Raw genomic sequence first — 21,055 nt, forward strand, 5'->3', positions numbered from 1 at the left:
ACACTACATTGGACAAACAGGCAGAAAACGAGCCACCAGGATACATGAACACCAACTAGCCACAAAAAGACATGACACTCTCTACATACGGATGAGGAAGGACCCTGCTTCAACGGGTTTCCAGATCATCCCAATGTGTAACCGCCACCAATCCTGCTGCAACCTCCAACTCCTCATCAAAATATATTTGTATTGAGAGTTATTAGAAGATAAAAAAAAGTCATCCCTCAGTGCATACACACACACATGCAGACAAAATGCAAAGATGGTGGAAGATAAACTAAAAGTTAATGTTCATAAGTCCTGGAAAGAAGTAGGGCCTTATTTTCTGCAGGTAGCAACCAAGCTGGCTGTAGTCAAATGATTGTCTTTCAAACTACAAAATCCAAATTAAGATATCAAAGTGATCCCATTAAGTAGTCGTGTTCACCCGTACTTGGGCTGAAAGATTTTGTTCCTTGACAAGACCTGTCATTGCACTGAAGGTCTCAGTGAAGACTTCTTTACTGCGTGTTTGACAATACTGAGTTATAGTCAGAAAAATGTTCTCATCGTTCTTTCTGTAATCCTTAATATTGCATTATTCCCAGACTCCAGGTGAGGTTCCCAATTTGTTATGGTTCCAATCAGGATGACCTTCTTTATTCACTCACCTCTCAGCTGGTCACAGCAAGGTTAATTTAAGAGTTATTCCTCCCACATTCCTCCCCTTGTGGATATACTCCCAGACCCAAAGGAACTTATGTTTTTAAAGGCACCAAATTAAACAGGCTTGCTTGAATTAAAAAAGTGAGAGCGTATTAATTACTTAATACATAAGAATTAGTAATGAAACACACACTTATGTTCGAGCCCAGGTGTCCCTGGAGAGGGAGAACGTGGTGTCTACCAACACCCTCGAACTGTTCAGGGAGAGGTGGGAACCGCAGGGAGTGTCTTATTTCCCCCTCCAACTCTATTTTGATTTAACCCCTGCCCTCCCCTTCACAGTTGATAACACAGCACTGATGGTCATTGGCCACCTGAGTGTTTTCTTTCTTCCTGGTGGTGGCAACTGAATAAAGATTTGTACACCTGTTGTCTTTCACTGTGTCTCACACTTGCACACACACAACATGGGTGCTGGGGAAATATAAGCACTACCACAGTAAAAAAAAAGAAACACACGCATTAGCAAAAAAGTTTAAAATGGTAAGTGTCTGAATTATTCATGAAAAGCGAATAGTTGAACATTTGCAGTCATTGCAGTGGAGGTTACTGATAGCATTTATGTTGGTAGTTGATCAGTCAATTTGAAGATTCTTAGTATTTCAGGTTGGTTGAGATTCTATCATTCTAATTCCTTTTGACCATAAATGAGTTCCAGCATTCAGGGTGAGAGAAAGTCCTTTTGTTGTCTGGTTTTGTTTTTTTTTCTGGCATGCTAGTTAGCTGACTATCAGAACTTAGAGAGGAATGTCTCTTTACCTGTAACACATAGTTAAAGAGGGGATACTTCTTTGTGATTTTCACAGATGCTCATGCTTGAATCTAGGCTAGCGTACATGGGTACCTTAGCCCACTGACATATGTGAGAATGCCAGTACAACTAGCACAATACAGTAGAGTTCAAACTGGCTTTTTAACCCATGTCCTTCCATCAAAGGAATGAACTCCAACTATGTCTGCAGTTTGAGACAGATACCATAGGGTGGCTTTGTATTGAGCAGGGGCTTGTGAGCCCACTGTTATATTTGTTGTCAGAGGTGATCACAGTCCAGTTTATGTTGCCATTCTGATTCTTCCCATAACTAAGTGGTTTCCCATTTTCTGAGGAAACTGCATTTACACAATAAAGTTTCCTGAGAATTATTCAGCTGCTGTAAGCACAATGTGGCACACTGGACACCCCGTCTGAGTTCATCAATATCTTAACTCCTTGTGTTCTAAACTAAATCTTGAATTTTCTCTGGGATTGGTCTCAGATGTAACGCTTCCTTCTCCTCATTAGAAGAGACAGAGGTTAGTTGTAGCTTATTCTTCTTCGTGAACACACTTATTTCTTAGATTCCCTATATGATTGATTTCCTCTTTTTTGTTTTTATATATCATAGATGCATGATATTCACTTTTTGCACCGGAATTACATCTTCCTTTACACTGAGCTGAACCTTGATGTCTTGAAAATCCTGCTTGAAACTTTTCCAAGTACAAATTGTATGATTTGTTTACCTTGTTCTAACAACCTTTAGCAACATTAGATTTCAATAGGATTCTATGGCTCTCTTTGCATTAGTCTTTATTAAGTAGTGTGATATTGATTCTTTTCTAAATTTTATTTTGCTTTTTTTTTGAGCATTTGTTTGTAATTGTGCTTTGTGATGAAATTAGACATTCTGAAACAAACAAGTTTTATTTCAAAACAGCAGAATTAGGTGTATATTTCAATGGTATTGTCAACTTGGGAAATAAATGTTATCAAGGTATATAAGAGAATTGCATACAGCATAATTTGTGAGTGATCTACCTATGCTAACCTGATAGCCAGTCTGTCTTTCTCAGTTCAGAACTTTTATTGCATTTGACATAAATTTATTACCTCCAAAAGAAAATGGATCTGAACAGAACATCAGCTTGTAACAGTGAGACATTCATTAAATAAACAAATGTTTGATAAAGAACGGAGCACTTGTAAAGAGATTTAAAGTGCGTATTTACAGCCTGTTTATTACACTGCACCATGACTGTGGAACCTCTACCAGGCGTTAAACTGCCATGCTGCCAGTAAAATATACAAAAAAAGCACTTGGGATGAGAAAGTATTACTTTTAAATGGTGGCACACTGCTACCAATACTCTTACATTATTTTCTGTACTGATATATTATGCACTTTCATAGATTTTATGATACATATGAACATCTCAAGACCTTTGGCTAGACAATTCTTTCAGATAAACACTAACAACTTCTAAAGCAAGGGAACAGTTGTTCTTGTTAATTGTTCCATGGAAGACATTTCTAGAGCAAGAATTACATTTTCCTTCCTTCAAATAACATTTTATTTATTATTTTGCCACTGTTTTACTGAGGCAAATCTTTTAGCAACACATGAATTTCTATTTTAAAATACCCATATTTGATAATGGATTTCAGTCTGGGTTCAGATGATAGGGGACAGCCGTGAAACATTAACTGTTTCTTTCTCCATGGATGATAGCAGACATGCTGAGGTTTCAGAGAATTTTTTTTTGTCTTTACTTCAAAATTCCATTTTCTACTGTTACAGCTCACATTTTCCTTATTGAGTCCTTAAAATATGTTCCCAGTTCTTTGCTATTGTAATCATGACAACTTTTTTTTACTGCTAGTCATCTACAATTTCCAAAGCGATGTAATGGAGAATTTAAGTTATAGCACTATCTTAATTGTGCATTAATTTGGCTAACACTCTATACTGTAAACTATCTATGATACGGACAAAGGAATGAAGAAGTGAGGATTGCAGATGCTGGAGATCAGAGTGGAGAGTGTGGTGCCCTTCATCTTATGCCCAAAACGTCGATTCTCCTGCTCCTCAGATGCTGCCTGGCTGGCTGTGCTTTTCCAGCACCACACTCTTGACACAGACAAAGGGAAGACAGCCATTAAATATGTTGTCTGCAACCTACTCATTGTGGTGTACAAGAAGGACCTAGCATACCTTACTTTCCAATTTTGATCTTCTGGCAATGTGCTTGATATCTGCTTTTTACCCTTTCCGTGCAATAGCCAACATTGGACCTTGTGGAGAAGAACAAGAATGAACTAATTTCCTTAAACTCTTAGTACAAATGATCATCTTAGTACAAATATTTTGCATTATCATATTGTTTTATGTATATCTTAAGTTTACCAATAGAAGTCCAGTAATCAATGTATTAATACACATCGGTACGGGATTTTCTGCGGGTCGTGTCCTAGGCATAACTGTCTTTAACTGTTTCAATCAATGACCTCCACTGCATCATACGTCAGAAGCAAGATGTCTTCTGATGATTGTTCAGTCTTCAGTACCATTTTTAACTCTTCAGATAATAAAGCAGTTTGGGCCGCATGCAGCAAGACCCTGGACAACATTCAGCCTTGGGCGAATAAATGGCAATTATCATTACAGTGCTAGGTCATCACCATCTCTAAGAAGTGAGAATCTAAGCATCTTCTCTTGACAATCAATGTCATGGCCATTAACAAATCCATTGCCATGAACATCCTCAGGTAGCTACTGATCATGAAATAACTGAACTAGCTTCACAAACGCTAAAGTTACAAGACTAAATCAGAGGTTGAGTAATTTGAAGTTACTCACCTTCATCTACAAGGGTGTGATGGAAGATTTCCCAGTTGGCTGGATTAGTACAACGCTAACAGCATTCAAACAGCTTGACACGACCCAAGCCAAAGCATTCTGTTTGAATGACATGTGAGCCATCATCTTCAACTGTCACTCTTTACATCCTCAACAAATCCCAACCTATAATCACGATCACCGAGAAACTAAAGTCAACGCTTACCCCTGCAATCTAAACACCATTCCGTCTACAGTCTTGCTGTGTCAAAATCCTGAACCTCCTACCTAACAGTACTGTGGATGTTCCTGCAATACAAGGATTGCAGAGATTCAAGATGACGCTTACCATCATTTTATCAAGGACAATTAGAGTTGGGCAATAAATGCGGTTGAAGCCCACACCCCATGAATAATTAAAACAAATGCAACGGATCTGAATCTCAATCAACTTACCCCAGGAAGGTTGGATTAGAAAGCGTTTATTTTTTGACGCAAACTGGTTCATAATGCAACACCCAAACTACTCTAGTATACCTCCTGGTGGATGGTTACGGTATTCTTCTGTGGGAAGTCTTTGGGAAATGTTATGCCTGCACTTCAGGCAATGATATAAAATTACTTTGAAAGAGAAGTAGCAACAGAAAAAAGTGGAAGAATAAAGACATAATGTTTAATCAGAAACACACATTATAATCTTTTATTTATGTCTATGCCTAAGAAAGTCATGTATCTATAACCATGTCTAAATTTAAAACAATCATTTTTAATTGGCATTGATAATTGGACATTACCACAAATTATTTCAGGTAGGATTCTCAACCCAAACAAATATATCTGAACAAAAAAAAATCTCAATTTCCTTTGTTATTTCATCTTGTCGGTACTTCTCCATGCTTGTCAATATTAAGATCACGCACCAATGACCTTTCCCACAACCTATCCTCAGTTTGTTTAAGCTGCTAACTGCAATGGATACAAAATGTGATGGGATGTTTTAAGCCTCCATTGCATTTGTTTCACTGCCCCCAATATTCTCAGTTAGAAATGGTTACAGCCTTGTCTCCAAAGGTACGTGTATCACAAGTCAGATTCAGTTCCTGACATGTCCCGAATTAATTCAGACAAGATCAGGACTGCTCCTTAATTGGACTCATCTTTTTGTGTGTGTGGGTCAGAAAAAGATGAACCGTGATAGTGTTCTGTCAAATAGCGATACAGTGGCTTCTACTGGAAGATCCAGATGTGCGGCTGTTGTTTGATGACATGATGGATTCCAGCTGTGATGCCTTCCATAGTCTGGAAGCTGTTGACAATCAATGTCCAGTATGCATAAAAATTGGGGGTTCTTGTGGCACAGTGGTGTGGTCCCGATCTCTCGGTTAAAAGGTCCGCATTCAAGTCACACCTGGCCCAGAGGTGAGTTAGAACATGCCTAACTAAGTTAACTGAAAATATTTATATGACCAGTGGCCATTTGGATAATTTACCAAAGTTTAGAAAGTATATTGTATGTTGTTTATATCACTTGGGAAGAATTATATGATAACGGATTCTGTTCTGGAATTACTGCAACAGAAATTGAATAACAACTGAACGGATAAACAACATTTATGAATGGATTAAAGCAAAACTTTGAAAAAGTAGTATATGAAAATTAAACTTTGTTAGTTTCATTTTATCAAAAAAAGACTAAAACTGGGTGCCTAATCCTTTAGCTAGGGCTCTAATACTGAATTAAAATCATAATGAAATCGAATCATTTGCTAAGTGAAATAAGTGGATTTGTTGGAGGTTTCTGGTACTGAATATCAATGTTCTGAAAAAAGGATACGGTACAGCGCTTTGGAAAACAAATGGAGGTAAACCGCCGCTAGAGGGCAAAGCCGATTCAAGTCTTAGTGTGGAGCAAACTATCGCAGAAAGGCAAAAAAAAACTGACTGAATAAACCGAGGGAAGCAAACTCAGAGCTGTAACTTCTGGTGTTCTTTCTTCCTTCAGGCCAGTTATTGTTCGATTGAAGTTCAGCCACAAGCCAGCGCTTCACAATGTGCTCCACTGAGTGAAGGCGCGCAACAGTTCGAGGAGAATGACTAGAAATATCCCTAAACCACACCAAGATAGGATGTTCAAGAAAAAGCAAACACACATTCTGAAAGATTGTCTGTTTCCTTTGTTATTTCCTGTTTTTGATGCTTTCCTGATGTTTAACACACACGCAGATCCTCGGTTAGCATGCATTCCTAATGTTTCTCACAGTTCACCCGTCAGTTAAGAAAGGGACCAGGAAGGGGAAATGTTTGCGTAGTTTAAAAAAAAACCCTTTGAAGTTTTAATTCCGGAGTTAGGAATGGTCAGCAGGCGAGAACCATTAGTCTTTTAAGTAATCCCAAAGGAGAACATAAGAAAGATGTATCCCAACACCTCGTTGCTGGGTTGTATAGGGTAGAGCAGGTGTAATTTGTGTGTGTGACATGTAATCCTTAGGCACCACCAGAATGATTTCTCATTATGACTTCGGAGTCAATCCACCGAAGCGTCTTAGTAAACTTTGAATGACGGGGAAAAATACGTCGAATATTGCAAGTCTGAGACGTTTCCAAGTATTTTTCTCCATAGATGCTGCTCCATATGCTAAGCAGCTCCAGCACATTACTTGCTTTCTTTGCAGACACTTCCTGAGGACATTGTATTAAGGGATTCCGTTACTGCAGTTGGCTGGACAGCTGGTTTGTGATTCTGGATTAGTGGGTGCTGGAAGAGCACAGCAGTTCAGGCAACATCCAACGAGTAGCGAAATCTCTCCACGCTTCAGGCTCACTGCCTTTATTCCTGATGAAGGGCTTTTGCCCGAAACGTCGATTTCGCTGCTCGTTGGATGCTGCCTGAACTGCTGTGCTCTTCCAGCACCCACTAATCCAGAATTTGGTTTCCAGCATCTGCGGTTATTGTTTTTACCTAGCTGGTTTGTGATGTGGATTAAGGCCAACACCGTGGGTTCAATTCCTACATTGGATGAGCTCACCAGGAAGAATTCTCCCCTCACCTGCGGCATGGTAACCGTCAGATTCAATCGCTATCAGTCATCCCTGTCACTCTCTAGTGGGAGAGCAGCCCTATGATCCAGTAGGGCAATAGTGACTTTACGTTTCCTACTGTCGCAGAACTGATAGAAAAGAACAATTTTGCGAATGATAGGGATCGAAAATAAAATAAGAGAAGCTTCTAGCAAAACTCAACACGTCTGCCCGCATCAGAAGTGAGAGAATAAGAATTAACCTTCCAGTTAGTGACCGTTCACTAACTGATGAAAAATATTGCGTTTTATAATGGATGAGTTCTAATGTTTATGATTAAGACAGTGAGTTGGAATGTTAGAATTAAGTATATGACCAATAAATGTGAATATACTTATATGAGCATTCGGAAAACAATATCTCGCTGAATCTACATGCACACCAATGGAGTGTTATGGTACAGTGGGAGTGTCCTTCCCGGGGCTAAAGGTTCGAGTTGCCCCTATCATGAATGTGGAACATTACAAAAACGGTACCTTGGGGGGAAAAAATACATGGGAGACAGGGTTCATGTTCGGATTTAGGATACACAATCCCAATTTGTTATTCCACTTTCGTTGTCTGTTACCATCTGTTAGTGTTGGTGTCGACATTTCTGGCTCGTGCTTGCAAATTGGGCGATGCGTTCTCTTAGCAGAGTTGTATGCATATTTATAAAGAAAATGTAAATAAAAAGTAATTCCAAGAAGGCTGACTGGCCTGGTTCCTGGGGTGAAACGATTATCCTCTGAGGCTGGGCCTGTATCCATTGTTCAGAAGAATGAGAAGTGACTTTATTGATCCTGGGAGGATGTTTACTCCAGTGGGGGAGACTAGGACTTGGAGACACAGTTTAAAAATGAATCTCTCTTTCAGATGGAAAGGAGGAGATTTTCTTCTCTGAGTGTTGATAGTGTGCGTGCGAAGTTCTCTTTCCCGGAAAGTGGTGAAGGCTGTACTATTGAATTTACTCGAGACAGAGGTTTTTGATTGACAAAGGAGTGTGGGCTGTGGGTAGGGTAGGCAGGAAAATGAGATTGACATCACAACCAGATCTGTCATAATCTTATTGAATATTGGAGCTACCTCAAAGGGCTAAATGGCCTAACCTGACTTCTACATCGATGTATTCCTATATTCCTAACCGCCTTACAATTTCTTTATATTGATGAAAACTTCAGCCCACAGCTCTAGATCTGCAATTCTGACTAACTCCAAGAAGAGAGCAGCAGAGATTATGTGTCAAGTCCCACATTTTCTGCTTTAACTGTGACAAACCACCTAGCCATTTGTTTTAACCTGATACTGCCTAAGTATGTTCAGGGTACGTTCATAAACTTCCTTTTGATGCTTATTTTAATCATATCGGGCTCAGTTATTCAGTTAATAATCAGGTTTAATCTTGTTCAGTGCACACGACAGACGGAAGTCTGCAAAGAGACACCCTCGAAGAATCAGGTCGCAGATGCTGACGTGTGCTGAACTGCGGCTGACAGTTGGGGCCATTCATCAACTGCAAATCATTGATGGTCCAGGGAAGCGTGTCCTTGCAAAAGCAGAATGAGCGGAGAATCGCTAACTCTCCTCGACAGCATCGCATCAAGAGTTAACGCTGGGGCATGGCCTGAATCTCACGTTGTCGCATCTTACTTAGAGAATAGACCCTTTGGCAGGTTAAAGCGCTGCAGTTCCATACTGGAGAGGAAGGGATATTTTTCCCCCCCACCTCGGAGCTAATGCACACGGTGCAGGTGCAGTGTTGCTGAGTGACAGTAGCACAGAGAGTCAGGACGGAGCAGAAACTGCAGCGGAGCTGCCTGTCTGAAACTGAAATGAAACTGACAGGGGCGGGAGGAGGGGCAGGAGGGGGCGGGGCTATACGCATGCGCCCTATTGCCTGCGGGGGTCCCCACACGCGGCTCCGCTCCTACAAGCAGCAACACACACACACACACACTCATTCACTGTCTGCAGCCTTTATATATTTATATCCACACACACATATGAAAAAGCGGATTGCTAAATGTAGCGGACCGATTGCACAGCGAGTCTACGTCCCGGGGCCACCAGCAGCACCTTGCGGTCTGCTGTGAGGTTACAGACTTAAAAAAGGGGGGCCAAAGGAAGAGGAAAAGCAAAACAACAGCTATATATATATATATATATAAACAGCCCGAGGATGCGGATCTATGCCAGCGAGGTGAACAGAGGAATCGATGCGATACTGAAGTAGACATGATTTCTGAATGTGTGTGCAGCGCGGTTGCTCTTGCCCTATATCTGAACACACTGCGTGCTGACTTCTGTTACGATGACAGGTAGGTATTGTTCTCTCTTCATACTTTCTGACTGATCACTTGAAAAACTGCCGCCAGCCTGGGCCGGGACAGTTCACGCTCTCCTGGTCTGAATCTCCCAGGGAAGGGGAATGAGACCTAGGTTGAGGAGAAAACTCTCGGCTGAGTCCCGAGAGTCTGCAGATGCCGTTCCAGTGAAGCTGTGAAATCAGGGCAGGGGGGCGGCTGGGGAGGTGGGGAGAGCGATAAGATAAAGATGGCCCATCCCTGTCACCCGGTTAGGAGTCAAACTGCACTGGCTCCGAGTAGAGAATCCTCCTTTACATTTTTGCATTCACTATGATGACGGAAATCCGCACACTTGCCGAAATTGTTTGACAAATTTAAAAGAGAAATAATTTCCATTTAAATGCATTTATTTTTTGAAAGTGATGTGACCTGGTAAGCAAGGCGTCAGTTGTGTTGTCTAAGAAACTGTGAAGCCTTGTTTAAACCTAACAGTTTTGCTGGTGTTCCATTGGGGGAAACCGCAGTATTGTTGGAAATTGATTAAAAGCGTCCCCACTATTGTGAATCTTGAGTTGAATTCAGTTTCCGGTGACTTAATCTGATTACCATTTAGTGGTTGCCTAATTGGGATATATGTGAAACAATCACGCGTGGGTAAACTTCAGTGTCTAGGGTTTTCACGCTCTATTGAAATTAAACCGACCTAGACCTGACGGTACATTGGCTTGATCAGCTCTCATCAGGCGACTCTTGTGAGGTTGGTGCTGCAATGTTCCTTAAACGGGGGAAAAGAACCGATATTTAGTCAAGTGGGGATATTTTCCCGTGCTTCAGTTTTTTAGAGGATTCGTCTGAGAAAGAGAGAGAGAGAGAATCACTGGGTATGGAACTGACAAAAGTGAAACCATTGCCAACAGCGAGCGATGCAGGCAGCTCCGGGCAGCAGCGTGTTGGCGTTTGTTTACAGTGAGCTGCTCAGATATAAGCTCAACCATTCTTTTTACAAAGAAAATGATGGTCAGGGAGTTTACACTAAAATTCTGTGGACTTTGATAGGCTCGTTTTATCACGTCGAGTAATAGAATAAATAAGCCAAAGAAACCCATTATTGTCAAAACAGTGTGACCGTCTCCTCTGAGGATAGAGGCACATCTTGAGTGATTAGAAATTGAAATGACCAGTATGTATCTATGGTCAACCGTTCGACAGTTCCAAACAATGGGGAATTTCTTCAAATTAGGTAATAAACCAGCAGGACCTGCTTGATGCACTGTAGTCCGACAGAGGTCAAATAGAAAGAACAGAAATGTCAGCTCGGGAGTTGGCCTGAACTTCGCCAAGTACAATAAGCACGTGTGTTTGAAGACAACAGTTCAGTATAACCCCATAGAATGGACTCACCCCAGTCGCCGGCGCTGGGGAAGGGTGGTGGGTTGTGTGTGTGTGTGTGTGTGTGAGAGAGAGAGAGTTCATATACCAGGAGAGTGACTGGCCTTTCGCCAAACTCTCAGCATTTTGAAGACAAGGTGCAAAAATATGGGCCCGGGAACTACTGCGTGGGATCCTGACATATCACTTTAATGTTCACTCTCTGCTGTTGTATTGGCGACATTGATGGGTTTGGAATAAATTTACCCTTTTTACAATAACTCATTTAAAACCAAATGGGTTGACGGTTCCACTGAAATAGCAGAAAGAAGAATTTCAAAGCGGCAGTTAAGTGTTTGTTAGCCGGTATCCCATGGAGTCATTTCAGGACCATGACGTTTTGTCACTTAAGCTTTTGCTGTCAGTACCTCCTGCTGAATATTGTTTTGAATAAACAGTAGGGAAGGTCGGGCACTGGAAGTTTGGACTAAAAATTAACTGACTTGTTTTCTGTAACTATTTTCGGAAGTTTTATAAAGATGACAGTTCAATTCAGGTAATCAGATACCTCCTGAGGAGTTCTCTTTTTAAGTTGGGGGGGTGGGAGCTATAATTTTCGTTAGGTAATTTAGGTCAACAGTGTTCATCTAACAGTCAAGGGAAAGTGTAGAGAATAGTTTTTCAGACTATGGAAGCCGCGTAAGTAATTTGTAAATAGAATATTGTCCTCGAGCTGACATTCAACAGACCTGTCAAACATTATGAAAAAAGTGAATATGATATATTATAATTGCTTCAAGTCTGTTCTCAAATTTATGACTTCGACTTAACAGTAGACCTTTGTAATTGGTATATTGTATGATACTCATTTGTACAGCCAGACTACAGACTGTTTTCCAGTAAAGGTAGACTGTTGTAATAAACCTTGAACTTTAGTTTTATTGTTATGGAGCTTTTAATGGGCATTGCCAACTTGCATGTGAAAGTGAAAGAGGTGAGTGGTCATATCTTATGCAGCACTGTGAATATTTCACCACAATTCTCTGGTTAAATAATATTTCATATTTCAAAAGATAATCTCTTACATCAGAGTAATACCTGATTTCATATAAAATGAATGCACTTGACAACATATCAATGAAGTGTTAAGTTCTCGATTAATTTATGATAGTAATTTAGTCCTATGATTCAAAAGGTGAACGTTGGAGAAAAATGCTTTAATTTACATTGGGTGAGACAATGGCCTAGGGATTACTGCTGGACTGTTAGTCCAGAGACCGAGGTAATGTTCTGGGGAGCTGGGTTCAAATCCTACCAAGGCAGATGGTGGAATTTGAATTCAATAAGCATCTGAAATTGAGAGCCTAATGATGACCATGAATCCATTATTGATTGTCAGGAAAAAAACCATTCTGGTGTCACTAATGTCCTTTAGGGAAGGAAACTGCTATCCTTACCTGGCCTGGTATGTGACTCCAGACCCACAGCAATGTGGTTGACACGTAACAATTAGGGATGGGCAATAAATGCTGGCCGAGTGAGTGATGCCCTCATCTTGTGAATGAATATAAAAAAGGTCTGTAGTCTCGCTGTACAAATGAGTATTGTACAATATGCTGACAACAAAGATATACTGTTAAGTCAAAGTCATGAATTTGAGCACAGAGAGAATTCTGCAATGTTTGAGGTGCCATCTTCCAGATGAAGTGTTTAACTGAGTCCCTGTTAGGTAGATATGAATAGTCTCATGGCATTATCGTAAAAGAGAGCAGGGTGTTTTTCAGTTTTTAAGTTAATATTTATCCTTCAATCAACGCTTAAACAAAAGATGATCGGGTCATTGTCCATGAGTTTATTATGCACAAATTTGCATTTGTGTTTATTACATTATAACAGTGAATGCACTTCAAAAACATTTTATTGACTACAAAGTGCTTTGATATATCAGTGATTGTGAAAAATGCCATGTAAATACAAGTCTTATTATGTTTAGTTTTATAAATGTTAAAAAATTAAATGCCACCAGATGTTCTATTTCAAGTGTTTGACAAGATTTAAGTATTGCCCAGAACAGTGGCAACCCTCTCCCCACCCCTCACCACCCTCCCCCCCCCCACCACCACTACCACCGCAGAATTTTGGATGGCACTATATTGAAGCTACTATTCCTAAAATGTTATATGCATCTGGCATATTCAAGTTATACGATCAGTTGCGTTTCATTATGCCTCACATTGAAATCAGTGACAAAGCAGCTTTGCACTCATTGAATCACAATGAAATTCTGGGTCTGCTACATATTACAAGTTACATTGTCTTCAAATTTTACATGCTGTGAATCTTTGAATATACATACCAATTTGTTCTTTTGGGTTCATTGTGACAAGCATGGAGAATAGCATTGTGGAAATACTCAGAGCTTTGGTTTCCAGGCAGCTATTTTAATGCACTGAGACAGTAGAAGGCAGTGGCTACATTTGAATTATACACAGGTAATGCAATGGACAGAATGGTGTGGATTTCACAGTCACTGTTGAAGCAATGTCACTTGTTGCTGACCTCAGGGAAAGCTGCCCACACAAAAAAACTAGTGACAATAGATTGCTCCTTGCCCAATGTTCATTGGAATCAAATGCAAAGTCAAGGGGGTTTCCAAATGATCAGCAATAGAGATGTCATTTTGGAGGGTAAGCAGACAGTGACATTGAAGTAGTCTGATAGATAGTGTGTTAGGAAGTATAGTACACTGACTTTTTTTCACTTTTGACTAAATTTTATTGTCTCGGGATTTGTCTTCTTAAGAAAGCAGTGGAGGCTGGATCATTGAATATATAACTGGTTGATTCAGACAAGAAATTCTGGCGTTATGAAGTCATACATAGAAAATGGAGTCAAGATCAGAAACAATTCAGCCATGATCTTAATGAATGATTTTGCAGTCTTGATGGGCTAAATGGCCTATTCATGCTCCTGCGTCTTCTAATCTATTCTGACTTTATAAAGAGCAAAGTAAATACATGAAAAAATAAACACACGATCATGGTAGTAACTGAAATATCATGAACAACTTTTTGAAAATTAAGTTTGATGTCATAATGGAGAAACCTGACATTCCATAAATATATAAATCACTTTTCATAATAGTTTTCAGAACTGTTCCAGAATAATTATGTACTAAGTATGCAGTTAAAACCCCAGTTATGATTCTTCAACAAGATGCATCACTTTCAATTTTTTTTGACTGTGAGACAGATAGCTTAAGAAGGTAAAGTTTAATCAGTAATTACTACTTGATTGTGGTCTCAGATAGCCTTTAGCAGCACATCCAAGGGGAAAGTATTGAATCAGTGAAGTCAACTTCTGGATATTTACATTTCCCTGTGCATGGGCAAATTTGCTTCAATTTCAGAGAAGTGTTTACAGCAAATACCAGCAGTTTTGCTCTCATTACTGCCTCAAAATCCAACCTAGGCATATTTTTAGAGGACTGAAGCTATATTACAACTTGTGAGTAGCCCAACCAATCTCAGATGTCCTTGTCTTGCTCTTAGATTTTCAATGTTCTCAAGAGTCAGGCTGGAATCTGATTGGAGAGCATTAAACTGCTGCTTTCACATTGATATATATCCAACACCCTTTGTAACAATGCTGAACTGATAGTATACTGGCATTGATAAATGCCTAAGCTTTATTCTCTTTGTGTTGTAACCTAAAGCCCTCAATTGTAACTTCTTGATAGTTATTCAGAGTATTTTCCTTGTGTGAAGAACTAGTCTCTCTCAATTTGTGGATTAAGCGTGCAAATCTTGTACAACAATCAATCGTGTGCCCATCTCTTGAATTGATAACAGTCCAACTCTTCCAAAAATGCTATTGTTTGCCACAAAGTATTCAAGTTTGTACAGCCTTATTTATACATAATGCCGTGGGCAATGTTTTAAATATATTGTGACTTGCAAATTAGAGGTAGTCAGTTAACTTGCTGCTGTTGCCCAAAAAGGGCATATCCTATAATCTTTCTTGTGAAAGACATTCAAATAATGGAGTAAATGTTTGTTTCTTGCAATACTCAACAACTATCCTTAATTTCTGAATCAAGATACTGCTGAAAGTTCCAATCTCTGAAATCTAGGCGCTAAGTTTAACTCCCATCACATATATTATAAATTCAGTTCTTGGATATAATCAAGACATAATAATTTAGCTGTGTAACAATCACAAGACTTGAACAATGCTTTATTTGAAACTGTTTAAGAGACTTACATTCCCCTCTCAAAAGTCTATTCAAAATTACATTGAATAAGATTATTCAGAGACTATTTGGTAACACCTTGTTAACAAGTAAACTGTTCATGATTCCTTAACGTTTAATTCTTGCTTTCAATGATGTATTTTTGCACTGCTGGCATGGTAGATTGAATTCTTTTCAGATTAGACTTTATGAAATTTATCCGATCATTCAAGCATTTTGAATCAGGGCATATATTGAGTTGTATCAAGCTGCCTACCTGTTTGCATGCTGTAGTTAAGAGTTTGATTAGCATGGAAGAGCAGGTCAGATTCAACAACACGGCCATCTGATTTGTATGAATTTGTATCAAAGCCAACTTTAAATTAGAAGTATATATTGAGATGTCTATCAACAGTCTAACAGTGATACAGATTAATTGTCAGTGTTTTAAGGCTGAGCTCAGATGGAGCTGCAGATGAAAAAGTAGGCTTCTGAACTATACCAATATGCAATCATTGCTAGGTCACCACATTGTGAAGACATTTGCGTTGTGTAAAGCGAGATAATTCTTGGTCATTTGCAGATGCATTTTATTCCATGTGATCTTTGCTAATCTGCAGTAATTGAAATTGTTGACAAAAGAATTAAAGGATAACATTTCTAAAAGGGAGTATTATGATAACACAAAACCTCAACATTTCTTTTTATAATTAAAAGAGTTGTCATATTTAATTGCCGCCCAGTTAAATTTAAAGTTGAAATCTGGAAATGTGGATATGCTAAAAATATCAGCAAGCTGACAATGTAAACTCCTGTCTGTTCTAGTGACCTATATAGCAAATCATCAGAGAATTATTGCGTACTAATGCAATATTTTGTTATTCTCAAGCAATAGTTTTTTGGAAGCTTATGTTAAGTGATTTGTTATGTTTCTTCTAGATCAGACATCTTGGTAGTAACCTTGGTACTTTGAAGCAAACATTTCAGCCACCTACAGAAATTAGATGGGTGCTTTATCAACATTCCTGTCAGCTGTGTTAATACAAGTAGTAAATTTTGATATAATTAGAAAGATTTTGTTATTTTTCTCATTTTCCTTCTGTTTATGATGCTGTTTCTTCTCTGGTTTCCCACATGCTAGTGAAGTCATGCTAAAACATTGACAACATGTCTTCATATTTAATGCAAATAAATAGTAAAGTCAGTGCATCATTTCCTTTTAAAATTGCCCAACTGAATAGAGGATGAGCAAAATTTGAGAGGTTAGGGATATTTAATACTTAATCAACTGTAATGAATCCAGAGTTGTTGTTTGCTATTGTGCCCAATAAGCAACTTCTATGGTTGAACAAACCATTTAGTATATTGTAAATTCTTGATAATTCCAAAATATGTGAGAAAAATGGTCATGCATCTCACATTAGTCTGTCTTCCCTCTAAGTTAGGAATTACTTTTAACATCTGTTTAGAAGTAGACAATATGATGTTTTTAACTAAGATCTCACTTCTTAAGGCAAGGGCTCAACAATCTCTTTAGCCCAAATATTTTTTAAGCAATCACTTGTGAGAGTAATTGGAAATTCCAGCAGGAAAAGTCCATTGAAGAACATATTAAACAGCTCAAGAAGTCTTTTTCATAGTTACATTACTAATTGAGAACCACGCATGTATTAAGAGCTGCTTAGTAATATCATTTAGGAAGGCTGATAAAAGACAGGATGTAACAAATTATGTGTTCAGAATCCTTTCTGTTAAGCTATTTGCAGACCCGATGTTTATTTATATGAATTAGAAAGATATCTATTATTGGGCACATCAAAGGAACAATTATCTGAATCAAAATGTGTGTAATTCTATTCTTGACTCTTCCAGTATCACGTGTTTGGATTTGAAAACAATGATTTTAAAAACCTGAGTAAAATTTGGTTGGTTGAAGTATATAAGTATACTTCAACACAGCATTACAACAAAGCTACAGCCAATTTTTTCACTATAACCAAGGCCACTGGTAGCCAGTTTTTTCATGGAAAAATGCATGGAATGCAATCCCTAAACACTGGTAAAAAATTTGGAATTCTCCATAATACAAACTGAATATAATTTACTGAATGACAGTAATTCAATGGATGGAAACGTGAATGCTACCCCAAAACACCACTTAAAATCTCAGAATCTATCTAACAAAAAGGAACTTTGATTTATTCAGTCATTGTATTGTAGCAACCCTTTTCCATTTATTCCACTCAAGGTATAGAGGAAGACAACTGGAAAGAGACTGCTTGTTCTCAGCTGTTCTTTACAGACCTAATGATTTTAACTGATGTTCCCAGGTGGATTGTTTGGATTCTGGAATAAAATCCACTGGCAATTGCTTTTGAAACAGTGGAACAGAGTAATGGGGATACAGTAGCACAGTAGTGCTCCAAAGAACTTGATGTTCATCAAATCGAGTGTATGATTGGTTATTGAGCTCAATTATCCTTGCACTATCATAGATTATCTCCTCAAGCCCACTTGTTAAGAGGACAAGCTTTTTCTAAAATCTAATTGAACAGGATGTGATTTATACACCTGCCACATTTGTAGTTAAGGAAAGTATTTTGCTTCTGTGAATTATTGATAAAAATGAACTTGGCATGACAGTAGTGTTTTTGATCAAGAATCATCTTGTATTCAGACAACTTCTATTTTTCATTGGGTCTTAAAGTTAAGGATGTTAATGCTGGATTGGAGCAATCCTAGTTTAAGTGCGACCCAGATATATTCAAAAGAGGTTTCTAAGTTTCTGTCATATTATGTTATTACTGTACTGTGTAAATGTTCTAATTTTGTCCATTCTTGCACTGCTTCTTTCTTAGGGCACAGTAAAACTACTAAAGTGACATGGAATGGATCCCCTTTCAGTCTGCTGTGGATTGGGAGCTCATTTACATGAGCTCATTTGCCCTCTTCAGCAGGGGTAAAATGTCCTGTATCATTATTTTGATATGGAATAGGAAGTCTTCTCTAGTGTCCTGGATGATATTTATCTCTCAAAAGCACCTAAGAACAGGTTATCTGGCCACTATCATATTGCTGTTTGTGTGCCTTTCCTGTGCAGGAATTAGATGCCCATTCTCCAACATTACAACAATTGATGAGTTTTCAAAAATACTTTATTTGCTATAAAATACTTCAATGTGTCTGAGATCCTGAACTCAAATTTTTATGAATATGTCTTTCTTTTACAAATAGACCTACAGAAAGTCCTCTGTGAAGTAATGAAATAGGAAATATGTGAAGGCTAAACATCTTCCACACTTTGACCAGTAATGGTGGAACTGGTAGATAAACTCCAGTTGGAAAACAAAACGTTAAAATGGGCTCATCTGCTTTTGTTCCATAGATTATTCTGTACGGACTTAGTAAAGAATTATTCATTTAGTAGAGGTATCCTAAAAATCAATTTAAGTTGTGATATTAAGCGATCATAATGGTGGTGGGGGCATGGAATGCGCTGCCCGTGGGAGTGGTAGAGTCAGAATCATTGGCGACCTTTAAGCGGCATTTGGATAGGTACATGGATGGGTGCTTAATCTAGGTTAGAAGTTCGGCACAACATCGTGGGCCGAAGGGCCTGTTCTGTGCTGTATTGTTCTATGTTCTATGTTCTATGTTCTAATGCGCTACATATAGGAAGAAATTGCAAATAGAAAACCCAGGCTGCTTCAGGCCTTTGTTTCATATATTTTAGCTTTCAACACTCAAGTTCCAAATTAAAACCAATTCAGACATTTCCAACCCCTTTTACTTGGCCTTACTCTCAATGAGGGAAGGGCCATAACTTTCAGATGTGAATTCATCAACTATTGAGGTGATGGTTGGAGTCAGGGTATTGAGTACATCGATGGGTGTGGTGCTCAGGTCCACTTCTGGGTCCAGTGCATCCTGAGGAATCAGATACGAATGTGGTTCTGCAGTTAAATTTCAACTGAAGTCATTACAGTAATATTAACATTGGTGCACCTTCTGAAAGACAGCCTTTTTATTGACTGTGGGTGGTGAAATTCATGGACAGCCTAATAGTACGTCTGTGTTGCTGCTTGTCAGAGCTCATCTGCTGGAGAGTCTAGGATTAGTTGTCATACTTTCAGGATAAGGGGTCAACCATTTAGTGGGATGTGGAGCTAAGGAGATGACTATGAAGTTTCCGAATCTTTGGGGCTCTCTAGTGCAGAGGCTTAAGGATACTCAGTCATCAACTACATTCAAGTTTGGGGAGATTGATTGTGTTTTGGGAATTAAGTGAATCAAGAATGGGACAGCAGGGTCAAAGAAAAGATGGGCTTGCACTTATAGAGCATCTTTCAAAGTTGGCAAATATCCCAAACTGTTTTGCAACCATTGAGGAACAATCATTATTGTAATGTAGGAAATAGAGTAGACTGCTTGTACACAGCATGCAACACAGCAACGATGATCAGATAATCTGTTGTTGCTTGAGGGATAAGTAATGAATATTTATTATCCCAGAACACCAGGTATATACTTCAGTGGTTCTTTTATGCCCACCAAGAGACACCTCCAACAGTATAGCAACACTGAATTGAATTCTGTGTCCAAATTTTGGTTGGGAATTAAACCATCAACATTTTGACTTGGAGGTAATTGAGCAACAGCTGATGCCCTAATTGAGTTGGTTAAGGTAGAAGATCAACTTTGATGTCATTGAATGGTGGAGAAGGGTCAAGTAGCTAAATGGCCTATGCCTACTCCAAATTTGTATGTTTTCAAATCCCATTTTATGTGAGCTCTTGGTCACCAATATTTGCCCAAAGCACGAGAACAACTAAGTTAGGGCTAAGTTAATCAGACTTTCTTATGTGTACTTTAGCACATTTGACAATGTCAAAGAACACTTTTCTGTCTCTTTCAATGGGGATGTGACAAAGGTTTTGAAATGCTCTATACTGTCGATATATTTGTACAAGAATGATGATTGAAGAGAATTTACAGTGCTAAGGCTCACAACTTGACAGTGAAAATTGGTGCAATCTTTGCATGATTAAAGTTTTAAACTTCATTATTACCTTGCACGGCAATTTGCATTGTGTTTGTTCCTATCAGCTTTGCATTTTACAGTTGCTGACTGCATATCAAGTCATCATATGGTTGCTCTCTCATTAGAGAGACACAACTGGTGGTGATTTAACCAGAGGGCCACCATGTCTAAGGTGAGGGGAGAGGTTGAGAGTTCTTCATTGCAACCTCAGCTGGTGTGGAGATTGAACCCATGTTGTTGGTATCACACTGCTTCACAAATCAACCATCCACTCAACTGAATTAAAGCAACCCCCAACCATAGCACAAACGAACTGGAATTAAATGTAGTTCACACTATGGTTTCATTGTATAATTGTGTTTCTCCACACGATTAACTCCTGATGCATCTTTAATTTGTTAAAACAAAGTGAAGTGATTCAACCTGATGGCAAGAGTTAAAATTTCCAATCTTCTATATTGTGGTTTTCATTTAGGCATGGGTAAAACCAGAATTTAAGAAGGAATCCTATTGATGTGAGTGATGCTGGGTGCAGTGATGGAAGTAAAAGTGATTAGTAGAGGAAAATAAAATGTCTACTTATAGGATACCTTTAAGTGAAATAACTAAATTAAATTATATTTGTTTTGTTGGCAAAAGGAAAATTCTTAGGATGGAAGGCATTGTTCTTGATTTAATTTCATACCCATTGTATTTATAATGTAATGCAGTTAAAAGGATGAGGGCAAAGGAGTTTGAAAGCAGAAGA

The 21,055-nt window shown here is 38.7% G+C and overlaps 1 protein-coding gene across 2 annotated transcripts in view; it reads left to right on the forward strand.

Moving 5' to 3' along the window:
• Positions 1-5,705: 5,705 nt before the first annotated feature.
• The window catches only part of LOC140457888 (protein O-mannosyl-transferase TMTC2-like), a 185,195-nt gene continuing 169,845 nt past the window's right edge, over positions 5,706-21,055 (forward strand). The window contains exon 1 of one of the 2 annotated variants that reach the window (XM_072551631.1): positions 5,706-5,723. Coding sequence is in view for 1 of the 2 variants with exons in the window: in XM_072551630.1 (XP_072407731.1) it covers positions 9,597-9,679 (83 nt within the window). In the remaining variant the exon portion in view is untranslated. Of the gene's footprint in view, positions 5,724-9,274; positions 9,680-21,055 lie in introns of those variants that run through there. The other variant, XM_072551630.1, reaches the window with a different exon arrangement.

The sequence above is a fragment of the Chiloscyllium punctatum genome, chromosome 32, assembly GCF_047496795.1.
Source record: "Chiloscyllium punctatum isolate Juve2018m chromosome 32, sChiPun1.3, whole genome shotgun sequence".
NCBI lineage: Eukaryota > Metazoa > Chordata > Chondrichthyes > Orectolobiformes > Hemiscylliidae > Chiloscyllium > Chiloscyllium punctatum.